We start from the raw sequence: 23,635 nt of genomic DNA on the forward strand, positions 1-23,635 counted from the left end.
AATGGGAACACTAGACCAGTGGTTCCCAAACGTTTTAGCTCGAGAGTAGAGAGTTTGCCCGGGACCCAAACTAATTGAAAACAGCAGATCTATAAGCTCACAGCGCCGCTTCGGGCCGCGTTGTGAGCTTGTAGATCGGCTATTTTTATTACTTCTTAGACATTTATTTTCCAATGTATTGGAATTTCTTAAGACTTACTTACCGGTATTTCTTTTTCATGAAATCATTTTGAAAAATCATTGATTTTCTTGTTATCCATGAAAAAAGTGTAACTTTTTGGGTGTTTATTATTATTATATTTTTGTATTATTATTATTGTTTTGGCATTTTACTCGTGGCTCGTGTCTGTGACCCACAAATGGGTCCCGACCCAGTGTTTGGGAACCAGTGCACTAGACTAGACCAGAGGTTTTCAACGTTTTCAGGCCAAGGACCCCTTAGTTGAGAGAGAGATGAAGCAGGGACCCCCACAACCTGTTCATAGATATAGTTTCATTGTTTCATTGATCATCAGTGTATTTTGGATTCATGTCAATGTGTGTTTTCAGATATTTAACCACTTGAACCGTCAATACTTAATAAACTTGACCTTTCACTGTACTTAGTCTGCTCTTTTCCCCCTCCAAAGCTCTTTGCCGAAAACAGCCGATCTAGCTCACAACGCCTGGTTAATATAAGAAAGGGGGGGGGGAGAGAAACAAGTTCCTATCACACAAAGATTTGGAGGACCCCCTGTAGTAACTCTGAGGACCCCCTAGGAGTCCTGGACCCCCTGTTGAAGACCCCTGGACTAGACTATTGTTCGGGGTGGGCAACTTTGATGATGGAGAGGGCCACTATATTTCCACCTTCACTCCAGAGGGCCACATTGCATATTGCTAAGTCCTACTTTGTCATTCTAGTATCTCATCTGCGATGCGTTTTGAGCTTGTAGATCTGATCTGCTATTTTTGATTCTTTTGAATTGGAATCCTGAATTATTTTTTGATATTTTTTTTATTGGAATACTGAAATGTAACATTTTGATTTAATTTCAAACGCATTTAGTTATATACTCATGTTAACTTTATGAACCTAAATACAAATAATGTGGACATAAAAACATTTTTTTTAATACTACTATACTAGTCATTAAGCTACTAATATAGACTGATGGAATTAAAGCAGGTCATGTTTGGAATTGTAACAGCTGAAATCAATAATATATCAGTATTCCGGTATTAACCAGCGGGCCGCATTAAGTGAAGGCGGGGGCTGCATTTGGCCCCCGGGCCGCCAGTTGCCCATGTATGCTATAGTTCATAGTGGTTATAGAGCGGGTCAGAGCTACAGCGTGAGTGGCAGAAGAGAGGGAGAACAGTGACACGGGAGCAAAAGGACACGGTAGAGAATTAGTGGCCCCACACGGCGGCGTGCCCGTGATGTGAGCGCGGAGACAGAGCTCCTCCAATCTGCCATCTAATTACTGCACAGACAGGAGGGGCCGTTCCTACAGTGTGGCAGACGGAAGGAAGGGGACCCTGGCCCTCTCCACGCTCTCGCATCCAGGGGTGTCGCACCAAATTCTGGGCCCTGGGTACAAGGATTCACTATACGGGGCCCCCCATGAATGTTCCTCATAGGGGGAGGGGGTTTAACCCATTTAGACTGGGAACACATTATTACGCGTTATTTTGTGCTTTAACTATTGAAAAATAGCAGATTTACAATGCTGCGCTGTGAGCTTGTAGATCTGCTATTTTTGAAACATTTTGAAAATTTGTGCTAGTCTTTCCTTTTAAGGTTTTTTGAAAAAACTATGTTTCTATGTCAGTGGTGCTCAAACCTTTTCATGTGAAGGACCCCCAAAATGATATGTATTTGGCCACGGACCCCCATCTCAAAATATTTAGTTCCAGGGACCGCCCAGAAGCAACATTTTAGTTACAAATGTTCGCTTAAAAAAAATACATACATTCAAAGATTTTGCACACATATTCCACGGCTTTTCAAAAATAGCAGATCTACAAGCTCGCAGCGCGGCACTCGGTGCCGCGCTGTGAGCTTGTATATCTGCTATTTTTCAATAGCTAAAGTATAACATAATCAAGGCCCCCTCCACCTTGGGCCCTAGTATAACTCAGTCCCACTTTTCCCCCCCTTGTGACGCCCCTGCTCGCATCAGGTCCAATTCAGACGGCAGCGGAGCGGGACCCCGCTGGAAAAGGTGTGCAGAGGAAACAGAAATGAAAAGAAATCAATGGCTCATTTTCTCCGCCGACTGCACGCGTTTCCTGTTTCACCCCGAGCAAGAAATGCTTTATTTATTTCCCTCGGCTGTATTTTTACAACTCTCTCCCTCTTTCTCTCTCGCGCGCGCAAACACACACACGCACGCACGCACGCACGCACGCACACACACACACACACACACACTAGGGAAGGGACGATAAGCGATATTATCGTTTATCGTGATTAAAAAGCACTCACGATAATCGTATCGCGGAGGTTTCATTTATCGTGCTATCGTCCTCCGTCATGCACTGGGATCAATTCACCTTTTATTTGCCGAGCTGCATATCCGGTACCACTTAGTTAAAGCCACTGGTAAAAGGTACTTATAATATACGTACTTGATACAGTTTCTTTTTCACTCTATCAAATGTCTTTGCCAAAAAAATAGCCGATCTACAAGCTTGACGCGTTGTGAGCTTGTAGATCTGCTATTTTTTGGCAAATGTTTCGCCCCAGGATAATGGATTTTTATTATCGCGATAATATCATAAATCTCTTTTTCTTTTGTCACAATTATCGTTATATGAAATGTTCCTATCGTCCCATCCCTAACACACGCACACGCACACGCACACGCACGCACGCACGCACGCACGCACGCACGCACGCACGCACGCACGCACGCACGCACACACACACACACACACACACACACACACACACACACCACAATCTCTCTCCCTCTATTTCCTCTCTCTCTCTCTCTCTCTTCAGTCTCTTGCCCTTCCTCTCTTTCCCTCGCCCACTCATAACAGCATGACATTCCATTCAATGGGGAATGCTGATTAAATGGATTTTAACTCGTGCTTCTCCCACGGGCGCCACTGTTGAAACGATATTTTTCCTGACAGACCTCAGTTCTTTCTTTTTAATTAATTAGTGCTTTTATAAAGGAGTATTCCCACAGAGATAGAGTAGTGGATTGAAAGAGAACATAATGGGTCTGGGCTTTTAAAAGGCAGAGGAGAAGGAGACATGTGCAGTCCTGTGTTTTACAGCAGCGGTTCTCAACCTGTGGGTCGGGACCGGGAGGGGGGGGGGGGTCCCCAAATTATTTTTGGGGGGGCCCCAGATGATTAACCTAATGTGAAACATTGTTTTCTCTCTCAACAGTAAACAAACCAACATAACGTTTAAGTGTATAATGGGTATCTATCTGCACATTTCTAAAGTGACAATTTGAATACTTTTTAATACCTCTAAAATTGGACAGATTGTCACATATTAGAGGCAGAAATTGTGAAAATAGCCGATCTACATGCTCACAATGCCTCGCAACGACTCACAACGCAGTGTAGATCTGCTATTTTCACAATAGAACCGTGTTATACAAAATTCCTCAAGTCTTAGTGCTCGTAAAGGAGTAGTTCACCTCCAAAATGAAAAAATAAAAAAATATAAAAAATAAAATCTATTGATTACTCACACCATGGAGACTTGAGTTCAATAATATCTTTTTGTATTTGTCGCATTCCTAAGACAATAATTTGATTACAATAAATTTACCCCCATTGATTCCGGATGGGGACCCGATTGCATTTGGGTCTCCATCCGGAACCAATGGGGGTACATTTACTACAGTCACATTTTTGTATTAGGAATGCGACAAATACCAAAAATGATTATTGAACTCAAGTCTCCATGGCATGAGTAATCAATAGAAAAAAAGTCATTTTGGGGGTGAACTACTCCTTTAAAATATACTCTATTCTCTTCCTTTCTTTCTTTTATCATAAACTGTGTACTCTAGCAGAATACAGTGGTGTTAAGCCACGCTGTTGACTCTTAGCGGTGGAATGGTAGGCATTGCATTTTCCATCAGAACTGACAACTGAGCAATGCTTTTAATGCTGGAGGGTGCTGAGACGAATATTTCGAGCAGTATATTTACTCTGGTGTGATGCCGGCGGCTTGCGATACTGGTGGTTTATTAAATAGATAATGGGCTCCTTTTAAATTGGCAGAGGGAAAACATTGTGGTAACAGAATGTTAAGAGGGAAAACAGTTTGTGCGATGCCTGCTAACGTTTACGGTGTCGGTCAGTGCTTTCTGCCCGGAGGAGATGATGATATCGATTGTAACACAAACATCCAGGTTTTGATGTATGGCTTATGAAAGCAGTCTTGATATCTCCTCTCCTGTAGTGTGTGTGGCCCGGCCCGGCTGCCTCCCACTGTTCAGTAATCGCTCTGCTGGATCAATGGCCGATAATCAATGAGAGAGAATGAGTTGTTTGCTTGTTACTCGGCACAAAAGATGATCTGATTGATTCAAAAGAACCAGTTAAGAAACATGAGAATGTACATGAGATAATGAACAAACTGTCGGTGGAGGGGAGCAGTGAAGCGCTCCAACGGTTTGATTTAGTGTGTCCTGGACCGGCCCCGTCTTCAACCCTGTCCCGTTCAGCATGAAGAAGGGTAGTGTTGCACAGCCTATAGCTGCTCAAATTCACCGCTCCACTTCGAACCGATGGTTAGATTTTTTTTAAATAACATAATAATAATAATAGTAACCTCTTCTCTTCTCTTCTCCTCTTCTCTTCTCTTCTCTTCTCTTCTCTTCTCTTCTCTTCTCTTCTCTTCTCTTCTCTTCTCTTCTCTTCTCTTCTCTTCTCTTCTCTTCTCTTCCCTTCCCTTCCCTTATTGCTTCCTTCACCCTTGCTCTCCTCCCTCCTTTCCTTTCCCTTCACCTCCCCTCCTCTCTCCTCTCCCTTCACATCCCGTCCTCTCCTCTCCTCTGCCTTGGCATCTGTAGCCCAGGCCAACACTGTGGTGAACATGCGAAAAGTGACCCACCAGACCATCAGTGAGGAGCTGTCGAGGACCGTCCTCCTGCCGTGCCTCTACACGCTGCGGCCCGGCGCTGGCCCGTCCCACGAGCCGCCCAGGATCAAATGGACCAAGGTCTGGGGCCAGAGAGGCTCTGATGGCTTGCAGAAGGAACAGTCTGTGTTGGTGGCCAAAGACAATGTGGTCAAGGTAAGGCTGAGAAGTTTGCATACAGTAATCTATCACTGTAAGCTTGTGTATGAAGCTACATTACAAAGCGACAGACCTCTGTGTGTTATGACTCAGTGAACATGCTCAGTTATGTTTACAGTATGATGATACTATTATATTATGGCAGCACTTGAACTGAATTTATGCTCAATTCAGTCTGTGGGTCTCTCTCTCTCTCTCTCTCTCTCTCTCTCTCTCTCTCTCTCTCTCTCTCTCTCTCCCTGTCTTTCTTCCAAGTGTAAGACAAACGTGTCTGAAATAGAATTTATACTAACTACATCATACTACTTCACTACATCTAGTCACGCTACTATGACCCTCTTTGGTCGTTTAAGCCAGTGGTTCTCAACCTGTGGGTCGAGACCCCCAGGGGGGTCCCCAAATTATTTTGGGGGGGTCCCAGTCCAGATGATTAACTTCCCAGCCAGCACGCCCACATGGGTCCCGCATGGGTACGAGTTGGGCTACTTGGGTACCACGTGGGCATGGGCTTGATATGGGCAAATTACATGGGTCCCACGTGGGATACATGTGGGATACCTGGGCATGGGTTGGAAGTGGGCTTTCCCACATGGTTCCCACATGGGCTACATGTGGGCTAACTGGGCATGGGATTGAAGTGGGCTGGCCCAAGTGGTTCCCACGTGGGCTACATGTGGGATAACTGGGCATGGGATGGAGGTGGGCTGGCCCAAGTGGTTCCCACATGGGCTACATGTGGGCTAACTGGGCATGGGATGGAAGTGGGTTGGCCCACGTGGTTCCCGCATGGGCTACATGTGGGCTAACTGGGCATGGGATGGAAGTGGGCTGGCCCACGTGGTTCCCGCGTGGGCTACATGTGGGCTAAGTGGGCATGGGATGGAAGTGGGCTGGCCCAGGTGGTTCCCGCGTGGGCTACATGTGGGCTAACTGGGCATGGGATGGAAGTGGGCTGGCCCACGTGGTTCCCGCATGGGCTACATGTGGGCTAACTGGGCATGGGATGGAAGTGGGCTGGGGCACGAGGTTCCTGCATTGGCTACATGTGGGCTAACAGGGCATGGGATGGACGTGGGCTGGCCCACGTGGTTCCCGCATGGGCTACATGTGGGCTAAGTGGGCATGGGATGGAAGTGGGCTGGCCCAGGTGGTTCCCGCGTTGGCTACATGTGGGCTAACTGGGCATGGGATGGAAGTGGGTTGGCCCACGTGGTTCCCGCATGGGCTACATGTGGGCTAACTGGGCATGGGATGGAAGTGGGCTGGGCCACAAGGTTCCTGCATGGGCTACATGTGGGCTAACTGGGCATGGGATGGACATGGGCTGGCCCATGTGGTTCCCGCATGGGCTACATGTGGGCTAAGTGGGCATGGGATGGAAGTGGGCTGGCCCAGGTGGTTCCCGCGTGGGCTACATGTGGGCTAACTGGGCATGGGATGGAAGTGGGTTGGCCCACGTGGTTCCCGCATGGGCTACATGTGGGCTAACTGGGCATGGGATGGACATGGGCTGGCCCACGTGGTTCCCGCATGGGCTACATGTGGGCTTACTGGGCATGGGTTGGAAGTGGGCAGGCCCACATGGTTCCCACATTGGTCTACATAGATTTTTCAATTACAAGCGTCAATCACTGGTTCCCACATCGGCCTATTTTTAAATGTATTTTTTATTTTATTTCAGTTATTTTTTGGCTGTGAATTGGCCTAGGCAATGAGTGGGGAAAACTATTTCCTTTGAATGTTTCCATATGGACTTACGAAGTCTAGCCTAGTTATTAACAACAGCTTGACCAACATATCTATTCAGGGGGTTATGTATAAAGAAGAAAAATAATAATAAAGAAAAACATCCATGACTTTAATGCTATATCAATTTCATGCTGTACCGGTACCAGTAGGAGAGATAACAGGCAAAATGTTGACCAAAATAACACTTCTACTTTCTCTAATTGTGTAGACTTGTTGTAAATTAAGTAATGCAGATGTTTAACAATAATTTAGGGTAAAATGAAACTGTAGATCTATGAGGGTCCATTTGGTCACCAACTCGCCATCATTTAGCTAGGGACCACCTGGAACGCTCCCAAAAACCACTGGTTGTGTGTGTGTGTGTGTGTGTGTGCGTGTGCGTGCGTGCGTGCGTGCGTGCGTGTGTGTGTGTGTGTGTGTGTGTGCGTGCGCGTGCGTGCGTGTTGTGACATGTCTGTGTGTTGTGACATGTCTGCTTTATGTGCTGATAGGTACTTTTACAATATAATAATACATAATACACATTATTTAAAAGTCAGTAGCTGATTATACTTGATGCATTTTGGACAGACAGACAGACAGGCACATTGCACGCACGCACGCACGCACGCACGCACGCACGCACACACGCACACACGCACACACACACACACACACACACACACACACACACACACACACACACACACACACACACAGAGAGAGAGAGAAAGAGAGTGAGAAAGAGAGAGAGAGAGAGAGAGAGAGAGAGAGAGAGAGAGGGCAGACAGACCAACCAGGGACAGAATCTCATTACCATTTGAATACAGGGTGAGTTCACACGTCACTGTGAAGTCCATCTAACCAATCACTTTCCTTCTCAGTTTTTGAAATGTAACGGATAGAATTAGGAACACATTTTCCACTATGCTACTGTACTGTACTGTCTTGCGATTTGGCTTAACCCACGGATGGACCTTAAAACATCTAAAAGTATGGTAAGTAGCCTCATTGTCTACTCTATTTTCTAAAATGTTCTCAAACTAGCCCAGAGACAGGCTGGTTTTAACTCAAGGTTTGTTGTTTTTGTCAGCTTAACCAAGGACATTATCTTAAACAAGTTGCATGTTTTAGCTCTAGATTTAATTTTGTTATCACATTGTAACCAATTATTTCAATTATTATTATTATTTAATTATTTAGTACAGCCAGATGCTTAAAGGTGGGCCAGAACATAACTTTTTCCCTCCTCAAAGATGTGTAGGCCTACATTGACATTTACATTGCTTTAACTTTTGATGGGGTCCTCAGAGTCACTAAAGGGGGTCCTCCAAATCTTTGTGTGATAGAAACCTTATTTTCTTTTTTTTTATATTAACCACTTGAACCCTAGCGTCCATATTCTGAGAACTTGAGCCAAAAATAGCAGATCTACAAGCTCACAACGCCTTGCACTGCGAGGCGTTGTGAGCTTGTAGATCAGACATTTGGGGCAAAGAGGTTTTGTAGAGAGGGAAAAGAGCAGACCAAGTAGTGAGTGAAATGTCAACTTTATTAAGTATTGACTGTTCAAGTGGTTAAATATCTAAAACACAAATCGACATGGATCCAAAATACAATGATGATTTTCCTGTCATGATGAAACTATATGGAATCTATGTAAAGGTTTTGGTGGTCCCTGCTTCATCTCTCTCAACTAAGGGGTCCGTGGCCAGAAAACATTGAGCATTCAAAACCAGTTTGTCCACAGTCAGCAGGCACGTAGACAGTAGGCAGCTGATAGCATAGGCCTACTCAACTTGCTTATAGAGATGCAAATTTTTGCTATTGTGGGGGTTTACTTTGGGTCATCGTCACCTGGCTTTACAAAGAATCAAATGTGCACACGCTTGCCAAATGGTCTGTCTCCTGTGTACTAACTACACTATTGGACTTTAGTTACTAGTTACTTATTTAGAATATTATTAGGCTATAAAACATAGGCCTACATTAAACTCTTCAGCCCTATACATTTTGTCTATTTGAAAATAGCCGATCTACAAGCTCACAATGCGTCGCAATGCACTTCACTGGCATTTTGCCTACTAAAATCTCATTCCTGGTGACGCCAGTGTAAGTGTGTTTAAAGATAGAATGACTACTTTACATTCATATCTTGTGGCTAATCCTTTCTTTGACTTTTGCCATAAACTCAGGAATTGCCATGTCGGAGATATAAGGTTTCTTCCTGGGTGAAGGCAAGATGGACAGACCAGTGGAAGGCAGCAGAACCGTCCAGGCTTCACCAATTCATCAAGGATCTCACAGATGTTCCTGACCAGCACCTCCCCCATAAGGAGTGGACAACCCTCAATCACCTGAGGACAGGTGTGGGACGTTTCAGTGCAGCACAGGATCCATCACAGACTGTGTAGCATGTGATGACCAGCTGCCCTATATACCAGCCACTGAATGGTGATCGTGGCCGAGAATGATCATGACCTAGACAATGACACACTCGACTGGATTGCTGCAACGGATTGTAAGGACATACAACAGAAAAAGAACTGGATGATGTGCCACTCCAATAGACAAACTCTCTCTCTCTCTCTCCCCTGTGGTTGGCTAAAAAAAAAACACCCACAAGCAAAGCGGACCCAGATTGATGAATGCAACATGAATGAACACTGGATTCCAGAAAACCTATGCCCTAAAACAGTTTTGTTACAAAATTCAAGATTTTGATGCACCTCTTACACAATTTATGTTTTTGGAAATTTTTTATCCTTTATTTTGTTCTGTTAGCAGTCTGTGGAGCATTATGGGAATATCTCTTTTTGCATTTCAAGTGTTTTTTTAAATGTACTGTATGTACACTTGCACATTTTATCTGTTTGCCTTCATGCTGCTGCTATCTTTATTTATATTGTAATTTATTATCTTGTTTATTTTTGTAATAAACGCTGTCAAATATACAGTATATTGTCTATTTCATCCAAAATGTATTTTAGGTGTTTCAATAATTAACACAGTTCATGTCAAACACTGTTTTAGTCTACCATTAAAATCTTCCTAGGAGCAAGGTTGAGCCCACTTGGATCCCACGTTTATCCCCTATGGTTCCCGCATAGAATTGCCTAGGTGGGGCCCAACCAGGGCCCATGTAGAACCCACCTAGAGCCCACACAGGCTAGCCCAAGCGGCTCCCACCTGGGTCCCATATACATTTGCCGAGGTGGGGCCCACCCAGGACCCATGCAGAACCCACCCAGAGCCCACGTGGGCTAGCCGAAGTGGTTCCCACTTGGGTCCCATATAAATTTGCCGATGTGGGGCCCACACAGGGCCCCTGCAGAACCCACGTTGATCCCACGTGGGCTAGCCCAAGTGGTTCCCACTTGGGTCCCATATAAATTTGCCGAGGTGGGGCCCACCCAGGACCCATGTAGAACCCACGTTGAGCCCACGTGGGCTAGCCCAAGTGGTTCCCACCTGGGTCCCATATAAATTAGCCGAGGTGGGGCCCACCCAGCGCCCATATAGAACCCACACAGAGCCCACGTGGGCTAACCCACAAGGGACCCTTGTGGAAACCGCGGACATTCCCACATAGAACCCACGTGGGCTAGCCCAGGCGGTTCCCACATGGGTCCCATATAAATTTGCCGAGGTGGGGCCCACCCAGCGCCCATGTAGAACCCACGTTGAGCCCACGTGGGCTAGCCCAAGTGGTTCCCACCTGGGTCCCATATAAATTAGCCGAGGTGGGGCCGACCCAGGGCCCATGTAGAACCCACACAGAGCCCACGTGGGCTAACCCACGAGGGACCCTTGTGGAAACCGCGGACATTCCCACATGGGGCCCATGTAGGGAAGCCCACCCTGTACCCATGCGGGACCCATGTGGGCGTGCTGGCTGGGTTAATGTGCAACATTGTTTTCTCAATCAACTGTAAACAACCAACATAAAGATTAAGTGTGTAGAGGGTATCTGCACATTTCTAAAGTGACAAGTTAATGACGTTCTAATACCTCTAAAATGGCAAATAAACATTGTCCAGATTGTCACATATTTGAGACAGAAATTGTGAAAATAGCTGATCTACATGCTCACAACGCCTCGCAACCGTGTTATACAAAATGTAATGCCTCAACTCTTAGTGCAAGGGTGTGCGGGGTCCCTAGTCAAAATACGATTCTTTTGGGGGTCGTGGCCTGAAAACCACTGATGAGAACCACTGATTTAAGCAGTAAATGTGTTCATATATATTGTACTTCATTGCTTTAATATTATAGGTTGGATTCATGTTCTTATTCTCTCCAAAGTATGCCTTGGGATATTATTTTCCATTTCTTGAATGATCTACGTTGATTAATAGGTCACAATTCATGACTTCCTTATTTCCTTCATTTCTTCCATCTGTCCTTTCTGCCTTTGTAACTCTCTTCCTTTTTTGCTTAGTTCCAGCTTCCATGCACTTTTTTTTTAAGATTTGTTTTTTGGGCTTTTATGCCTTTATTGATAGAATAGTAGACTGACGACCGGGCTACACCAAGCCTTTTTGCGCGCGTCAGTGAGTAAGCGGGGCGTGCGCGCGTATACGCGTTTTGGAAAGATCCAATATATATCAATTCAGCGGGCTACACCAGGCACACGCATTCCCTAAAAATAGGATCGGTTCTATTTTGTGCGTGCTGCGTATGCATTTTGTACACAGACTCCCGTGGTCTTCCCACTCTTCCGCACATATACCCCCTCCTTGGTGTAGCCAGGTGCTTTTCGCACACACACAGACAGCGCACGCATACGTGCGTGTTTTCTGGTGTAGTCCGGCCGTGTCAGGAAATGGGTAGTGACATGCAGCAATGGTCTTCCGGATCGGGAATCAAACCGGTGACACCCTGTCAGGCATCAGAGCCTATGTGGTATGCGCCTGGACCAGTAGGCCAGCGGGCGCCCCCTTTCCATGCACTCTTCTTCGGTCTATCCTTCCCATGCTTTGTCTTCCTCCGTGCCTTGCTCACTCTCTCTTGTCCTTCCAGATAAAGAAGGCCTTCCAGGGTCGTGTGACCCTGCCCGGTTACCAGGACAACCGCTACAACGCCAGTCTGGCTCTGACCGGCCTGAGGTCCAGTGACTCTGGCCTCTATCGCTGTGAGGTGGTGGTGGGCATCAACGACGAACAGGACACAGTGCCACTGGAGGTCACAGGTGAGAGAGTCAATACCCCGATATTTATCGCATTTTGTTAACCATTTAGGCCTAGAATTATTGAATGCTTTAACCAGTGAAAATTAGCAGATATACAAGCTCACAGCTGCGAGCTTATAGATCTGCTATTTTTGAAAAAGTCATGAAAATGTGTGCAAATCTTTGAATATACAGTATGTATTTTCAAAGCGAACATTTGTAACTCGAATTTTGCTTCTGGGTGGTCCCTGGAACTAAATATTTTGAGATGGGGGTCCGTGGCCAAATAAATATCATTTTGGGGGTCCTTCACATGAAAAGGTTTGAGAACCATTGACATAGTAGTCTCTCAAGAACAGACTAACTGAGCTCCAGTTAAGTGAAAAGGACCTTTTCTTTGACGATGGCTAGCCAGATTGCTGACATAGAAACATAGGTTTTTCAAAAAACCTTAGAAGGATTCAAAAGACACTTATAGAATCGGGTCAAAATTCTAATTTTCACGATAAAAGAAAAATAGCAGATCTACAAGCTCGCCGCACTGTGAGCTTGTATATCTGCTGTTTTTCAATAGTTAAAGCATAAAATAATGATACACAATAATGTGTACCCGTTCTAAATGGGTTAATTCATAATCTCAGATCCACTCAGACTAATTGTTTTTGATGGAGACACTTTATTTCTTTTTTTTGTGTGTGTGTGGCTAAATAGCATCTGCTAAATACCTATCTCCCATTTCCCGTCTTGGGGATGCAGACTACTAGTTTCATAAGAGTGTGTGGATGCAGTAGAATACAAATCTGCATGCCTAGTCAGCAAATGATTGTAAGCATATAAACATTGTCATCTCTTAAGCACAAAACCCTGGTTTGGCAGGTTTAGCCCGCTGATGATGAAAGTAAAAGACAAAAAGACATGCACATCCCAGACCTTCTAGGCTGAGTGCAGGATCAAAAGTTCAACGTGTGAAAAATGAATGAAATCCGCAGACCAATATGATGCTCCCATTTGCATCATTTATTTGGCAAATAAATTACGCAAGCGGTAGCATCATATTGGTGTGCGGATTACACTTCTTTTTCACTTGATTTTCCAGGAAGCCACTGGATTCTGTTCATTTCAATAAAGTAAATCAACTTGCAGATACTTGACACTTATTGTTTTTATTTTATTTACATTTTATTCCTTATTTTTTATTTCTTTTAAAATGCCTTCTTATGCCTTTAAATGTAATTTCATGCTTTTTGTAAAGCGCTCAATTGCTTTTGTGCATAAAACTTGATCCAGTATAATACATTTGCCGTGCCTTTAAAGTACCTATTGATTTGAAAATCGTCCTTGGAAAATTGTGTGTGTGTGTGTGTGTGCGTGTGTGTCCGTGTGTGCGTGCGTGCGTGCGTGCGTGCGTGCGTGCGTGCGTGCGTGCGTGCGTGCGTGCGTGCGTGCGTGTGTGTGTGTGTGTGTGTGTGTGTGTGTGCGTGCGTGTCCGTGCGTGTGTGCGTGCTGTGTGTGTGTGTTTTGATTGGTGCAGCTCAATTTGCCCCTGATATACTGTAGTAGCAACCATAAAATGCAACCTTTGATGTGAACAGACTAAAAAATGTTCCCCAAAACTCTGACGCTGTGAATAAACTCATTATAACTCCATTCCGATGTTGGGGTAAATACGGCCATTATGCCAAAGGTTGTTTACTGTCTGTGGAAAATCTGTGATGTGAATATGTGAAGGTGAGATTCCTGGAGTGTCCTATCAAACATCATTGACCAGGGCCACTCAGGTGCTGTTCATGCTCTGAAAGCCTAATGGAAATAAGCAGGTCTACTGGCATGCAGCACTATGTTAATGGAAATAAGCAGGTCTACTGGCATGCAGCACTATGTTAATTTACTCTGCTTCTCAGAGGGCAGGACACTCTATGGCTGGACTTAAAAGGCAAAACATTTAATACGTCTGTGCAGAGCCCATATTGCGATAATATCAACCTACCCTGGGGTTGCTAACTATAGCATAGCAATTACCACATGCAAGTGTTTCAACCATAGCGGTGTTATCGGATCCTTTCCAGGTTATGCTGGCTGTTTTTTAATAATTGCCTATTACGGTAATGACTACAGCGGCGCAGTATATGCCACTGCTCGCTGCAAATCCATGCTAATGTTGCTAGCGTCAGCTCCCGCCGCAGTCTAGTCTAAAAGCCCAGTAGCCTCATTCACTCACCCACATACTGTGTATGGCCGAACAACAGATTCTGGCTACCTCATCTCCCATTGAGAATAACACAGATACATATAGCCCTCCGCTCCATTATGTGGATATAGCCCCCATGTGGTATAAGTTTTTTGCTGTGTGTACTGTATGTATGTGTGTGCAGCATGCATACAGTACATACTGTGTTATGGGTCACTACGTTTCCATGATTGCACATACAGAGGAGGATGCTTTCTGGGTTTTACAGGCGTGCAAAGCAACCTTATCTTCCTCCATAAGAGGCCTATATCGTCGTTGTCGGGTGGAAACCTCGTATCTCCAAGTTTCAAATGCGTACGTTCTTTCGCAAAGTAAAGCCCTGCGTCATACGAGGCCGTCGCACAAAGGTATAGTGAAAACAGCAGATCTACAAGCACACAACGCCTCGCGGTGCGAGGCGTTGTGTGCTTGTAGATCGGCTGTTTTCACTAGTTTAAATCATTATCAAAATGATAAATGCAAAACGAACAGTTTTGGACATACAAGGTTTCCACCCGACAACGTGTTAGTGAGGCCCCTAAGCTTGCACCGCTCCGGGGAGACCGCGGTCCCTCCCACCCTCGGCCAATCGATTAACGCGCCATAAAAAACACTCCTTCAGAAAGAAACCAATTACTTGTCTGTGTCGAGGAGTAGCCTTCTCGGGGGCTTAGCCGTAATTGCCAGTCATGCTACATGGCGGACCACAGCTACTCCTCGCACTAATTCCACCAAGTGCTTAACGTGTTAACGAGCAGATATTATATATTGGCGTTGCTCAGCTGTATCAATAGCATATTAATCCACTGGGGTTCCTCTGTTTATTTAAGCCCTGAGGACATTAACTGTCTCTTTATTTTTATTTTCACTATTTTTTTCTCAGTTTCACCATTCTGCCAACATCCCTCCATTCTCTCTCTCCTGACTGCCTGACTGTCCACACTTGTTCATCTCCCCTCCTTCATTCTGTTGCCACATATCGACTGGTCAATTGCCTGTGTCCCACCAATTAGAACATGGGTGCATTGATTCGCTTTGTCAGCCGTCGTCCGTGGTGAGATATAGCCCGCTATGGTTAAGTGGCGGGTGGGACAATAGACATATCAAGCCCACTGACTTCCTTGAAAGCTTAATTTTGTAGTGCCGTTTCTACGGGCGTAGCTGTGGAAACTGGCTGAGCGCTACAGTCACTCCCAGCTGCCATCAGCTGCAGTCAGGCAGGCTTAATGTCTTCTCATATTCAAAACACCGTAATGAAGGGAAAATATATTGACACAGAGAGTATGGGTAAACATCTTTATTTGTGGCATTTTCTGCTTTATTTCAGCCTCAGGCGGGTACTGTGAACAAAGATACAGGGAATGTGGGAAAGAGAGGGCAGGTGTCATACGGTAAAGCTGCGTTGGAAGGACGTTATGTATCTTACATTAAAACAAGTCCTGTGCCCGGGGGGTATGCACTGTATGATAGAATAGGAGTCTCAGAAGTAATGTTGGAGAACCCAGACCGGTGCCCATTGGGTAGAACAGTCACCATTGACGTCCAGTTGTATCAGTCTGTGATGTATCCAAGTTTGGGCATTGTTTCAGCATGTGGTGTTACCATGGTGGCGACAGTGTTTAGTATCAGTGATGTCAGCATGCTCATCACCAAATCTGTGGGCTTTGTTTCAGCATGCGGCTGTTACCATTACGGCGACACTGTTTAGTATCAGTGATGTCAGCATGCAGACAGACGGTCAGACAGACAGACATTCGGTAAATCAATAGTTAGATTGGCGGTTCGACGTAATAATTGGTAAATGGTGCATTTATATAACGCCTAGTCTTACGTGACGTCAGTGGCGTCAGTTCAGCAAAAGCTAAGGTATGGCAACATGACTGGTGTCTTGCACGCGCGCAAAGTCATGTTGCCATACCTTAGCAACAGGCATGATGAATTTATTTTAAGAAGTACATTTTATTTGTTTCCCCTGTTGCCAAGGTATGGCAGCTGCCATACCTAGCCATACCCAATTGACGCCTCTGCGTGACGTCCACCGGGCACACCAACTATTGCTATTTTCTACTCTAGAACAATGAGGGCATTTCTCAGTTATAAATGTACTGGGCTGCCCACAAATAGGCGCAATTCTGTCCCTGAGACTATATATGGAGGATTGTGATGATAAAAATAGAGTGTCGAGGTGTTGCATGGGAGTGTCACCCTCCTGTGTATTGGGACTGGGTTCCCCATACACAGAGGAAACCCATTTGTCTCTCGAGCGTACACAACAGCCAACCGGCTATCTTCTCCTGGGAAGTGAAAGCCAGTGGTGTAAAGTAACCAAGTACTTTTACTTAAGTACTGTACTTACGTACAGTTTTGAAGTATTTGTACTTTACTTGAGTATTTCCAAATTCCAATACTTTTACTTCTACTCCACTACATCTGGGATCCAAATGGTGTACTTTTACTCCACTACATTTATTTGAAAAGTATAGTTACTAGTTACTTTGCTGATATAAATTATACTAGACCAGGTCAACCTGGTTGTGCCAGACCCCCTGTCTGTCATCATCATTTATGACATCATACCTTTTGTAGGCATGTCATCATCATGTCATCATCATATATACCCTTTATATAGAAAAGGGACAGACCGACATTTGCTTATGTAGGCCTACCCATTTCATGGGTCTGGCAATTATGTAAAACATACATAAACCACTTTAGCCCTATTTTATACCTTGGCTATTTGAAAATAGCTGATCTACAAGCTCACAACACCTCGCATCGCGACACGTTGTGAGCTTGTAGATCTGCTATTTTCAAACATTTTATACTTTTACTTTTAGTACTTTAAGTACATTTTGATGCCAATACTTTTATACTTTTACTCAAGTAAATTTTGAATTCAGGACTTTTACTTGTAACGGAGTACATCTACAATGCAGTATTGATACTTTTACTTAAGTAGAAAATGTGAGTACTTTTTCCCACCACTGGTGTAAGCATGGAAACACGTTGAGAAACTGGGAGGCAAGACAGAGAGACAAGAAGAAGCCTAAATGAAAGACAGCATTTCTGCTCTAATCCCTGTGAAGTGGAGAGTGAAACTATGATGACAGAGCGCCTGGCTGGGCTGCTGGGAATGAAGAACTAGAAAAGATGCAATTGTGGGAAATTGCAAGTGTGGTTGCCCTGACACAAGTCACGAGCAATCCGCTGGGAAATGTATTCCGTCTTACCATTTGTCCCTCTCATGCCCATATATGGATATGATATATCTCTGTATCTGTCAGTCCATGTCCCTATTTGAGCTGAGCGGTGCTAACCATTCTTGACCCTTTTATGCCCATATATGGAGATCCCTAATGTCATCAATATTAAGCCCAGATCTTGGAATGCCCGTATATGGACATACTGTGTCAATCTCATGTGGTCTATGACGTCAGACATCTATGATGTCAGTCATCTCCATACTTGGGAAAAGTTTAATTTTTTGCATTTTCCCATTCAAGTTAGTTAATTCACAAATAAATTCATATAAATTAAACTATTTCACATCTCTTAGCAAAATGCATCCAGACGAGCCCTGACGAAGCCAGTCGATTTGGCCCAAGTGCGTGCCACCAAAACTGTGGGAGGAGTAGCGCAGCAAAATAACATTTATTAAAGTCAGACAAAAGTAGAGTACACTAATAATGTGTGTTTGTGTGTATGTGTGCACTTGTTTTAGTGTGTACTAAGGCATTCTCCAAATATTCAAATATTCAAATATCAAAGTCACTATTCGACGTTGTTCACCGAAGTCGAATATTCGCTTTTTTATTTTTTTAATGTTTTATTCTTTAAAAAATACCCCTGGTGGATGAATTTGTTAATGCTCTATACCAGGGGTTCTCGAACCTTTTTAGGCTGTGACCCCCAAAATAAACATATTTGAACTGGGGACTCCCACCCTGACAAGCACTTGGAATTGTAGGTATTACATTTAATGTCACTCGGTTCCGCAGATACCGGTAAATATTGTAAAAATAGCCGATCTACATGCTCACAACGCCTCGCAACGCGAGGCGTTGTGAGCATGTAGATCGGCTATTTTCACAATGTTCGCCTCTTGCTTACTTAATATTTGACAGTTTGGCCAATCCTGTCGAATATTCGACTATTCGAATACTTTGAGGTAGAATAATTCGAATACTAAAAATCACTATTCGTGAATGCCCTAGCCTAGTGTGTACATAAGACATGTCTCCAGTGAGGGACACACACATTTTGTCTTGCAGCCATACCCCGCAGCATGATTGCTTGGATTGCCCTACTCCTGCTCTCCGGTCCCCATAAAGCCATGGCAAATAAAACTGTTAATATCCAGATGCCTGGCACAGCTGCCCATTTATTACATTGGGATTCTCATTTAAAGGGAGGCCTGGCCAAGACAGCGACAGGAATCACAAACTAAGGGGCGCCCGCTGGCCTACTGGTCCAGGCGCATACCACATAGGCATTGCCAAATAAAGTAGGCATGGATGCCTGGCGGCGTCACCGGTTCGATTCCCGATCCGGGTAACCTTTGCCGCGTGTCACTCCCCATCTCTCCCCCCATTTCCTGTCAGTCTACTGTCCTATCAATAAAGGCATAAAAGCCCCAAAATAAATCTTAAAAAAAAAGAATCACAGACTAAAATCAATCGGTGAAATAGGGAGAAAACAGAGAAGACCTTTATCTCGGGTACAATCAGAGGAGCCAAATCATTTATATAATACAAGTCATAAACACATATAAATGTGACTGTTTTAATAAAGTCATACCACCAAGTTGTTGTGGAACAATGTGGTCATTCTAATCAGGCTTCCTTGCCTTGCACACAATCACACTAATTGGTGATCCACTTGTCGCTGTCTGAGGTGCTGAAAACAAGACTTTGCTGAATAGGTCTTTTTGAGAAGAGTTTTAGAGGATTGCAGATCGAACAGGATCTGACATTAGTCTAATTGTCCCATCTGCCACATTTACAGTAATGTGGTGGTTTGTCCTATAGTTAACGAGAACGAAATCTTCAACCCTGCATAGCTTTTACCCTACTCGTACAGAGGGCTGAAAGTAATTCCTTTAGGTACTCCATTTTCCATCCATGTTCCAAAACTCATTCACCTGTCTACGGTGATTCCAGTGCTTTGTGTTTTGATCTCCATCCACTTGTCTTGTCTCTGAAACATCAATTGATTCTGAAGGCCAAGGTGTAATTCTGTGTCCAAATAAGAAATGAACTGGGCTGAATGGTAATGGGTTGTGACTGTCTGTCTGCAGATAAGAGAGCGGTCTTGATTTGATTACTGCTTCCACTCCTGTTAACATTGTTTACATCTATTTGTATGTCAGATTCAGTAGGCCTTAGATCTCATGAGACGTTCCCAGCCACTCTATCCACAAAACACAGTATTTCCATGTAAGTCTCTTTCCAGGAAAGAACATTTTATTTTCCTTTCTCTGTATCTTGTGCCAAATATCCAGTCAGCCCATTCACAATTGTTGTGTTATGTGAGTAAATAGTACTGCAAACTCCTCTCCTGGCAATAAATGGCCTGAATGACTAGTTCTGGATTTTCTGCTCTAGTGACTGAGTATGACACGTAACTAAGTAACCTTCTGACTGTGTGGCTTGACACACTGCATACTGTAATAGCTTGGCAGAATCTATTCCTACACAGTACTACATGGAAAGGCTAAGTGTCAGCGATGTGGTTATATGGTAAAAGATGGGGTGCCACTGTATGCTTTTGTCTAGCCTCGAATGGGTACACTGATTTGTTGTGAAAACTGACATTTGAATGGAGAAGAATTATTTTGTTGGTTCATTCCTTTTGTGATTTGTATCTGTTTGTCCTCCACTTTCAAAGATCCATCCATGAACTCTCTTTCTCCACACCTACGTTGCTACTCTCAGGTCTCCACTTTTTAAATCCTCAACACACAGACAGTGAAGAGTTCACTTTGTGTGTTTAGTACAGTAGCTGAACATCTATATTTTGTTTCTTAAACGTGCCCTTCCTGCATTTAACTTGTTAGGGTATTTTAGAATCAAAACATGTATACATTTAGGACTTACAGGTATTTACCTATGCCAGTTAAGTGCTCTGGAGATGTCTTCTTTGATGAAGCTGTGTAATCGACACCTACAGTAGATACTTGGCTTTGAGTTGGCGAGTCGATCCAAATTGTAGATGTCAGTAATACTGTACTATTCTCAGAACTAATTGGGGAACTCTCGAGTAGTCTGAGGGAATACTACACCCAGCCTGTCACTCCATTGGTGCACCTATCTTTCTCTAAAGCTAGAGTCTAGATACTGACTGGCTAATTGATTGTTCTGTGATGCCTTCGGTCACATTGGTCACAGTAAATTCCCTGTGGCCTGCAATTAAATGCAACATGCCTGATACCCAGAGCTACAAGAGTTATTTTTCCCCCAGGATCTCTTTCATGCTAATGCTCTCTCTGGGGCTTGCATTCTTTTAGTAAGATAGGCATTTCTTTCACTGCTCTCCACTTCCCTTTATTCTAATAATGACATCAGGCCTCACACACTGAACACATTTTACCTTCCATCACCACCTTCTTCGTCACCACCAATTTGACGAGTGAACCCTTGGGTACAGCACGTTACCATAGTATTTGATACTACTTCGTACTTGAATCTCAATGTCATCATACAGTCTGCATAATATGCAGCTAAGTCTGTGACTCTTACCACGAATCAGATTGAGCAATATTCATTTCATGTGAGCATTAACAATTAGATATTTACACCCAGAATGACTGGTGACAGTGGTGAGCATTTTAATGGCATTGCCATCTTCCTTGCTGCTGTCCTAAAGTACTGTAAAGAAGATTTTAGATGGGTCCGTTTATCAGTCTCCATAAAACTTCTCAATGATTTTTATTTTAGGCTAACTGACTGATCGTCTTCTTTCATAGTTATTCAAGTTAGAGCGACCTGTGTTAATGGAAGCTATACTTTTGCTGTCTTCAGCATTTCTCCTCAGAAAAAGTTTAATCCTTGTCTTTCTCATGCTTATTCCATCCTGTAGTGCAATGTTCAGTTCACCTCCTCATCACAAATGTCCATTTATATAGCTCCTTTCTCCAAAGAGCTTTACAATGTGCATTACATTTATCCATTCACACACGCATGCTTTAACTCACACACAGGTGACCACGGCAACGGGTGTTCTCACTCAAGGACACTTTAAACACCAAGCCAGGAGGAGCTGTCTTGAACCGGGAACCTTCCGATTCTTACTACTTCTTTTGTTTTCCTGAATTGATTATTTTACAAAAGCATTCAGAAATAAGTGTTTATTCATATGCTTGTCCACCTTTGACATTGACTTCAATGTATTCCATTAAACCTCCGGCTCCAGTTTGTCTCCCAGTGTGGACCTTGATTTGAGGGAAAGTGGCGGTGGAACATTGTTGCAAGATATTCATTTGACGCAGGTTTCCTTGTTGCACACACTGAGACCCTGGTCGCTGTCCAAGGTGCTGAAAAGATACTCTGGCTTGACAAAGCTATTTTAAACAGAGAGCACTCTTATACAATCTATCTTTCTTTCTTTCTTTTTCCCGCTACTTTCCCCTTTTCTCACTCGCCTCTTTCTCTTCTTGCATTGGATAGGGTGACCATACGTCCTCTTTTGCCCGGACATGTCCTCTTTTAGGGGGCTGTCCGGCCTGTCCGGGGGGGTTTTATAAATTCCTTCAAATGTCCGGGGTTTCGCGCATATAACAGTTAAAGCACGGGCATTTACAATGCACGTTCAATGGTTCTTTTGGAAACACACTGTGAGAGGCGGGTTTCCACCCCTAACCCCGGAACGTGTATTATTCATACTACTCTGTGCCAGCGCTGCGATGCCTCCCTCCCTCCCTCAGTCTGTGTCGCTTTCAGATCAGAGGCAGAGCAGAGCCCGCAGCAGCTCGCGCTGCTCAAGCCAAACGAACGAACTGCAAACGCAATTAATGCTGTTTCACTGATGAAATGCACAAAAAGTGCCAGTGACCAACAATGAGAAGCAGAGCGTTCTGTCAGCAAAGCTGGTACTCTGTCCATTTAGGCATTTACAAATAAAAGTTCTTCTGCTTCAAGCCCATAACAACACTGCAAAGTAGCCTACAAGACAGTCTGTGCGAGGTGAGAGCTCTTTTGCTAACTAAATTGACAGAATCTTTTGTACAACCTTGTAAAGCAGAACGGCGGTTTGAATAATGGGCTACCTCTCTTTTATTTAGTTACAAAGCTGAACGTTCATTCAGGAGTCAAAAGGCATACTTTATCAGTGGATCTCTCTAGCCTATTAATAGATTTGTAAAGGGTCCAATCGGAACCCCCTCAAAAATGAATACATAACTAATAACATAATTGAGCTGTAAACTAGTAATATAAATATTTTTTGGGGGAAAATAAATAAATAAATAAATATATATATATATATATATGCCGGGTAGAGTGTCCTCTTTTTGGATTTTCAGAATATGGTCACCCTAGCATTGGAGCTATACAGACCAGATCACAGCAATTCAGCTTTGCTTGCACTACACATTCCTTCATTCGTACATTTTTATTATTATTATAATACGGACAATAATGTGACACTGTGTGGATGCTGTGTCCAAGGGCACCATCTCTCTTCCCCCAGAAGATAAGCCGGTTGTCGGTCTCATGCAAATGAGACACGTACAGATGTTGTTTAACCTGAATACTGTTGTTTTCTCCAGCACAGATGGAACAATGTCGGCACACGATAATAATGTCGAGGAGAGTGCGTCCATGTGTGTGCGCGTGTCTGCTTGTGGAGGCGTGTGTCCATGTTTTATGGTTCAAGGTTACAGTCTGTAAAGATTTCCATGCCTACCATGCGAGGTCATAGGCCATTAACCCATTTAGGCCTAGGATTATTGACCGCTTTAACAATTGAAAAATAATATACAAGCTCACAAGCTCACAGCGCGGCACCGAGTGCCGCGCTGCGAGCTTGTAGATCTGCTATTTTTGAAAAATCATGATATTTCTTTGCAAGTCTTTGAATATATCTATTTAAAAGCGAACATTTGTAACTCAAATATTTGCTTCTGGGTGGTCCCTGGAACAACATATTTTGAGATAGGGGTCCGCGGCCAAATACCTGTAATTTTGGGGGTCCTTGACATGAAAAAGTTTGAGAACAACATGATTTAGAAGAAGGATTTAGAAGTCGGGTCAAA

The 23,635-nt window shown here is 43.9% G+C and overlaps 1 protein-coding gene across 1 annotated transcript in view; it reads left to right on the forward strand.

Moving 5' to 3' along the window:
• Nucleotides 1-23,635, forward strand: part of ncanb (neurocan b) — a gene marked incomplete at both ends in the record, with an annotated part of 212,206 nt that overhangs the window by 12,476 nt on the left and 176,095 nt on the right. Inside the window, 2 exons of the mRNA XM_080745680.1 lie at nt 5,034-5,257; nt 12,011-12,179. Coding sequence (XP_080601806.1) covers nt 5,034-5,257; nt 12,011-12,179 — 393 coding nt within the window. The remainder of the gene's footprint in view (nt 1-5,033; nt 5,258-12,010; nt 12,180-23,635) is intronic.

Source organism: Nannobrachium achirus (assembly GCF_963921795.1).
Source record: "Nannobrachium achirus genome assembly, chromosome: 1".
Lineage (NCBI taxonomy): Eukaryota > Metazoa > Chordata > Actinopteri > Myctophiformes > Myctophidae > Nannobrachium > Nannobrachium achirus.